Source organism: Ictalurus punctatus, chromosome 18 (genome assembly GCF_001660625.3).
Source record: "Ictalurus punctatus breed USDA103 chromosome 18, Coco_2.0, whole genome shotgun sequence".
NCBI classification, from domain to species: domain Eukaryota; kingdom Metazoa; phylum Chordata; class Actinopteri; order Siluriformes; family Ictaluridae; genus Ictalurus; species Ictalurus punctatus.
In genome coordinates, this window is record NC_030433.2 from 6,825,001 (window position 1) to 6,832,500 (window position 7,500).

The window sequence follows — 7,500 nt, forward strand, 5'->3', positions numbered from 1 at the left end:
TTTACTGAAACTGATGCTGAAACCTGCTAAAATGATTCGTTTTGTAAAGCAAAACTTAAACAGAATCGCAGCTTGTGCACTGAAATCGCGTTGTCAAAATAATAAACGTAACGATGTACAAATATAAGTGAAAAAAAATCACTTCTAGCGATGAATACGGTCACATCTGTATTTAAACGTAAACATCTTCGTTTCCAAAAATCAAAATTTCCCCCAAATTCAATTCGAATCTTTTACATTTACAGGATGATTTTATTTATGTATTTATTTATTAGATTTTTTCTAGTCTAATTTTTTACAGGTATCGGCCCGATCCTTATCCTGGGTGTTGGATTGGTGCCATTTCTAATTTAAAAAAAATACTGATGTAAATACTGATGTAAATTGATGCTGTAAAGTGTTGTCGATTTAGCAAAGCAGTGCTTGTTTAACATATTTTTGGAAGGAGTCTCCGGTGTCGGGGCTTTGTAATAGCCGTAACGGTACGTTTTCCTCTATGGGAAAGTCTTGGTCATGTGACAAGCTACTTTTTTTTTTTTTCTTCTCTCTTCTTCTACAATGTAAACTAGGCCAAAAGTGAAGTCATGCTTTCGTCTATAAAGTAAAGCGACGAGATGCAGAGTAGGGTTACGAACCGTGACGAGCTTTTTACGTTTTTATGTACTACTGAAAAAAGTAGTACAAAATTCTTATCAAGTGGCTAGTATTGGCTGCTAATTCCAAATTCCTGTTCATACCTACCAAAAAAATTTCTATTAACTTGCCATCTTTGGCTGCTAGCTAGCTAATGTTATTGTAGCCTAACTAGCTAGAATGTTACCTACACACCCACGCAGTGGGGCATGGCTTGAAATATGTAATGGCTACCATTTACACGTTAAGTCAAGGGGGGGAACCTGCAACCTGCTTACACAGTCAGCTAGCATTGGTGTTTTATTTAGGTGTTTTTTAACGACTTACCCATTCATAATGTCAGGAATGTTTTTAGAACTGAAGTCGGGACTGTAAATGAATCTTAACGAGTTATTAGATGGAACTTGGCTCGTTATTAAATTTAAATACTATGTAAATAATATAAGTATATGAAGCCCGCAGCCGCTGTTTAAGATCACTATTTGTGGGGAGAACATGGAAAACTTTTCTCAAATCTTTGGTTAAAAACATGGGTAAAAAAATTTACATTTTAAAATTCAAATCTGCACAAAATTCAAATCCAAGCTTTCCAGGTCTTTAGTTCGGGAAGCGTGTTTACGCTGCCGGGGTGTGTAGTATCTCCACTCAAACCCGGTCTGTAGCGACGGATTCGTGATGTTTTTGCTCGGTGTGCTCCCGCTACCCACCCTGACCCCGTGCCTCTTTATTTTTTCCATTCCCACCCTCACCATTAGCCACATTCAGCTCGTTCCCACACATCACGGAAGCTTCTCGATGTGACGTCCATGCTGAAAATAAACCTCATCGAAGATGGACAGATAGATATAAAAATAATTAACCAACGAAACCAGCCCTCCAGCTGTCCTTTTAAGAGCTTCCCTCTTTGACTGAATCGACGAGGCTAATCCGTTTCTCCTCGGGACTACCTATTACCTGTGGTTCTCATTCTTCTTCTCGTTAATATCGTCTCCTCTTCAGAAGGATTCGGTGAAAGGATTACGGATGAGTTCTGCATGCAGGCCACTCTGAAAGTCTGGTGGTGGTGTTTCTAATGTTCATAATGTGCTGTTTCTAACAGAAGAGTATTGTCTACTATAAGTGCTCTGTACGTTTCAGTGGTTTAAGATTCAGCTCCCGTGACCACAAGATCACAGAGCTGGAGTTCCACGCTAAGTGGAAGGGGATCATGGGAGTGCACTTAGCGTTCTGCCGTCCTTACACCGCCAGGCCATCGATCAAAGCCATATTAGTGTCGCTCTTATTAGTGTAACGTTTTCCTTAGGTTTGTTTTAAACAGCATTACTATTTTATAAACACATTTTCCTACACAGCAGTTAAAAATAATTTATCGGTGCCTTGTAGACACCAGTTCATGTTTACTCGTAATTAAAATTCTATGTTTCTTTCTCTCTCTCTCTCTCTCTCTCTCTCTCTCTCCCCGTCTCATTCTTTACAGCCCCATGAGTTTGATGAGTGCAGGTTGGATATCAGTGTTAACGACAGCGTGTGGTACCTGAGGGCTCTGGACCCGGACCACCGTCACCAGTGGATCGACTCCATCGAGCAGCACAGGGTGAGCCCAACATCACTACATCCACACTTCCTCTAACCCGTGACCTCAAGTTCACACTGCAGTGCAGCGCAAAGGTTTTTAGTGCCAGAGTGAAATTGCTTATTCGTGTACAGACGGTTCTCGCGGTGGAAAACCTCTTCTATATTTTGCGCCACTCAGATTTTTTTTCAGCACGCGGTCTGACACGACGCAGTCCGATTGGCCGCCACCAAGCCATGCAATACTTCTCTTGCTTTCGCAATCTTCTTTGCAGGGATAGCTGCACAGAAATCTTGTGACAGACTACGGGATTAAATTTGCGCCAAAAGTATCGAACGTAAGGTTGTTTGTGGGGGGGTTCTGTATTTTTTTTATTTTTATTTTTTTCCAAAAAGATCAAAAGTTTACAACGAGAGAGAATAAAAACTGTTTATTCAAAAACCGTGTTACTGGTTTTCAGTTTCACAATCACGGTTTATAAACGCGCTGCCGGAGTTTACGTTTACGCTCCGCAAGTTTACGATCGCCATTCTGGTACAAGTCTCGTGTGTGGGCGGGGCTTAACAGTGCTCTACTCTCATTGGCTAGTGAGATTTGGACGGACAGCTCCCTGACCTGGAAGTAGAGAGTTCAGTGGTGTGAATTTTGGAGAGCGTTCTGGATGCGGTTCTCTGTATAGTTCTAGTATTTGTACTTTGTAGTGGAAATGACTCACGTATTTACTCAGTGGAATAGTTCAGGATTAATATCCGAGGTTTGGGTGATTTGATACCACTCTACTTCTTATAAGAGGAAGGAATTGAATGCTCTTTGTATTCAGATGGTCACGGAGCCCCGTTCCAGTCCGGCTTCTGGACTGGCGTAAATGAGTTGAATGCCCTCGGACTAAAGTGTCGAACAAATCTTTGCGTCGGCGTTTGCGTCGAGGACACGTGTTTATCCGAAACACTTATCGAGGTTCTGTTGAGGTTTTAGCTTCACGTCGGTCAGGATGTGTTTTAATCAGAGCCTCGGAGCCGAACTCCTGTCTGGGCCATCTGCCTTCTGACACCGCCCCGGCGATGTCATCACGTAAGCGTTACCATGGAGATTGTGTTACCAAGGGGACCCGAGAGTCGTCGTCGTAGTCACTGAAACGGAGGTCTTTTCAGTGCCTGGATGATACGTGTGGCTTTTACAAACACCGGAAGGTTGACTTTGCGTCTAGATCTTAAAGGCGCATCGTGTTTTGTTTTGTTTGTTTTTTTTTTTATTTTTTTTTTATACCGACTACAACCTTTTGTTTTTTACTACCAGTCCGCACACACAACACTTCTCCGTGGCTTTTTTTTTTTCCCCTCTCTCGAATTGTTTTAATCTCTGGAGATTCACACAAAGAGGCATGATTCTGACCTTCAGACAGTACCGCAGAACATCTCCATGCAGGCTGAATATGAGGAATGAGAACTGAGCGAAACTTTTTTTTTTTTTTTTTTTTTTTTTTTTTTTTAAATAAATAAATATCTTTTAAGGCATGGTACTTGATTCTGATTCAGAACCGGTCCATGTCTGTTCAAATGCAGGACACACTGGCCCAGAAAATAAATAAATAAATAATAATAATAGTTAAAAAGAAAAAAAAACTTGGCGGTTTTCAGGCCAGTTTTTTTGTTGTTGTTGTTGGGTTTTTCAAAAAAAAAATCTATAATTATATACTTATTATTCTAAATAATTAGTGTTTTTTTTTTGTGTTTTTTTTTGCAGTTTAGAGGCAAAAACGTAGTTGAAGTTATAAAATCCGTCCTTTCAATAGGATAAACTGAGCTGAGAATAACTACAAACTAAAATAAACCATCTATTTTCTAAGATTGTCAAGAATTTCAAAAAAAATCCGGGAACATGATTCAGAATAACAGCACGTGACCTCATCCTTTAAACACCAGCCCGATTCCCTGATCAGACAGAACTGGGTCCGAGTGGGCGTGGCCTAATATTATAATCGGCTTGCTTGATTGACAGCCTCAACAGTGCGAATGATGTGATCTTTACGTGTGTCTGTGTGTGCTCTCAGTATGACAGGCTGGGTGTTGTTACACACACACACACCACATCCTGCAAATGTAAGTCACACATACAGAAACATGTACCCCAGGTATTCTTTTCAGTTTCTTAGTATGGGTCACATGCATGCAGATACAGTTACAGACACCTACATGAAAACACTCATGCACACACGCGTGCAATCCGGAGTGAGAAATTGGGAGACAGGGAGTCTTCCACACACACTACATAAACACTACTAACACAATAGGTGTGTAATTTGGAGGAAATGGTGTGTGTGTGTGTGTGTGTGTGTGTGTGTGTGTGTGTGTGTGTGAGAGAGAGAGAGAGAGAGAGAGAGAGAGAGAGAGAGAGAGATTTATGGAGCCCAACCCGATTCAGAGTAAACACATTTCATCCTTTTTTTTTTTTTTTTTTTTTTTTTTTTTTTTTTAATAAACTATATCACTGATTTAAAGTGCCTGCCCTTCACACCATAGACCACACACACACTCACCCGTATACATTTTCACACTCATTGTAGGCCACAGTTCAACACTGCAGCGCTCTCTCTCTCTCTCTCTCTCTCTCTCTCTCTCTCTCTCTCTATACACACACACACACACACACACACACACACACACACACACACACACACACACACACACACAGTATCTCACAAAAGTGAGTACACCCCTCACATTTGTGTAAATATTTGATGATATCTTTTCATGTGACAACACTGAAGAAATGACACTTTGCTACAATGTACAGTAGTGAGTGTACAGCTTGTGTAACAGTGTAAATTTGCTGTCCCCCAAAATCACTCAACACAGCCATTAATGTCTAAACCGCTGGCAACAAAAGTGAGTACACCCCTAAGTGAAAATGTCCAAATTGAGCCCAATTAGCCATTTTCCCTCGCCAGTGTCATGTGACTTGTTAGTGTTACAAGGTCTCAGGTGTGAATGGGGAGCAGGTGTGTTAAAATTGGTGTCATCGCTCTCACACTCCCTCATACTGGTCACTGGAAGTTCAACATGGCACCTCATGGCAAAGAACTCTCTGAGGATCTGAACAAAAGAATTGTTGCTCTACATAAAGATGGCCTAGGCTATAAGAAGATTGCCAAGACCCTGACACTGAGCTGCAGCACGGTGGCCAAGACCATACAGCAGTTTAACAGGACAGGTTCCACTCAGAACAGGCCTCGCCATGGACGACCAAAGAAGTTGAGTGCACGTGCTCAGCGTCATATCCAGAGGTTGTGTTTGGGAAATAGACGTATGAGTGCTGCCAGCATTGCTGCGGAGGTTGAAGGGGTGGGGGGTCAGCCTGTCAGTGCTCAGACCATACGCCACACACTGAATTAAATTACTCTGTATGGCTGTCGTCCCAGAAGGAAGCCTCTTCTAAAGATGATGCACAAGACAGTTTGCTGAAGACAAGTAGACTAAGGATATGGATTACTGGAACCATGTCCTGTGGTCTGAGGAGACAAAGATAAACTTATTTGCTTCAGATGGTGTCAAGTGTGTGTGACGGCAGCCAGGTGAGGAGTACAAAGACAAGTTTGACTTGCCTACAGTCAAGCATGATGGTGGGAGTGTCATGATGTAATCAAATATTTACCAAAATGTGAGGGGTGTACTCACTTTTGTGAGATACTGTGTTTTTTATTTATATATATATATATATATATATATATATATATATATATATATATATATATATATAGGATGCTGACTCTGTGCTATTAGATTTTAACAATGATCGATCAGATAAACACGGACTCTTCCCGGCCTGTGATTGGATCGTACCGATGTTTGGCTGTCAGCGTGAGCTGAGCTGACAGCCCGACTGCGTCAGGAGGATTGGGTTTGAACTGGAGTTAACTCTGGAGCTGTTCAGACTGTACGCTGACTAAACATCACTGCCCTCTAGTGGTAAAGCAGCAACACTGTTCATCACTTCTCCAGTTTCTAAGTGTGGAAGTAGAGCAGCTCTGCTCTGAGGTCTGAGTCTGCGGCTGAAAGTCGGGACACGTGAACAGGAAGCAGCTTTTAGCTGTAAAGGGTGCAGGAGGAACCGGTGTCTGTTAGATGTTCTCTTATCAGTGCCGATGCATTGGTTTCTGAAACACTGATTTTTATTGCATTTGGCGGCCCAAATGTTAAAATACTGCGTTTTCCAGCAAAAATAGTGTATTAAATATTGTATGTTCTTTCTCAAATAAATACAAAATTGCTGCAGTATTCGTAAATCCAAAAACGTTCCTACCTTTTTTTTAAAAATAATTTTTTTCGTATTTATTTGACTATTTTTTTTTTTATATAGTTCATATGACTAAGAACCATCTTGTTTTCGTTATAAAATTGATGGAAATACAGTTATAATACATAACCATGTAAAATTTTGTGCGACGAAACAAATATTTGTGTTCCACAATCATGTAATCATGTCTTTTGAATTTTTTTTTTTTTTAAACATTTTTATCATAACTTATTTGTCTATATTATTTTGTATTAGACTTAAAGATTTCTCACCTTAAAGATGTCAGATTGCAGATGTTTCTCTCTCCAAATGTACAAATGGAAAAAATAGATATTTTCCACACAATAATTAGTCCTGGAGTTTTATTAAAAGTGCACAGACTGAATTTTTGTGTGCATTAAAAGCAAACAAAAACATTGTGTTGCCTTCACCCCTGCTCTGTGGAGGAGGTACTGTTACTCCATACACCTGTGGTTTCTTTCTAATTCAGGTTCCTTTTCCCATAGACATCTCTCTGATCTTCATGTCGGTTTATCCTTTTTAACAAAAATTACAGTCTTCACAGATGAAACTGAAGGCTGCAACCAAGAGTAAGACGTTCAGAGCTATTAATCATTTAGACATTCAGTGTAACTGGACACACCTGGGCAACAAGAAACGCCCGTCAGTCACGTGTTCCAGTATTTTTGCTCACCTACAAATCAGGTGGTACATTCTGATACAAAATGTGATGTGTGTTTTTAAAATTTTATGCCGTTTAACACATCTGCGTATAAATACCAGGAAATAAAAGCTGAAATACTGATCTTTTGATCACAAACACAAATGTCTTAAGCAGTCTGGGCCTTGCTGTTCCATTAGTTTTGGAGGGGAGTGTAATTTGTTCCCTCTTAAGATAAAACTGGCCGCTTGTTATGTTGCAGGGAAAGCGTAAAGGCCTTTAGAAGGAGACTTTCGTGGAGGAAATCCAATACCACAATAATAAAAAGCTTGAGCAGGCA

The 7,500-nt window shown here is 40.4% G+C and overlaps 1 protein-coding gene across 3 annotated transcripts in view; it reads left to right on the forward strand.

Annotated features, from left to right (window-relative positions):
* The window catches only part of LOC108278929 (ceramide transfer protein), a 42,545-nt gene that overhangs the window by 16,416 nt on the left and 18,629 nt on the right, over window positions 1-7,500 (forward strand). For all 3 annotated transcript variants that reach the window (XM_053687730.1, XM_017492696.3, XM_017492697.3), the window contains exon 3: window positions 2,111-2,227. In XM_053687730.1, coding sequence (XP_053543705.1) covers window positions 2,111-2,227 — 117 coding nt within the window. The remainder of the gene's footprint in view (window positions 1-2,110; window positions 2,228-7,500) is intronic.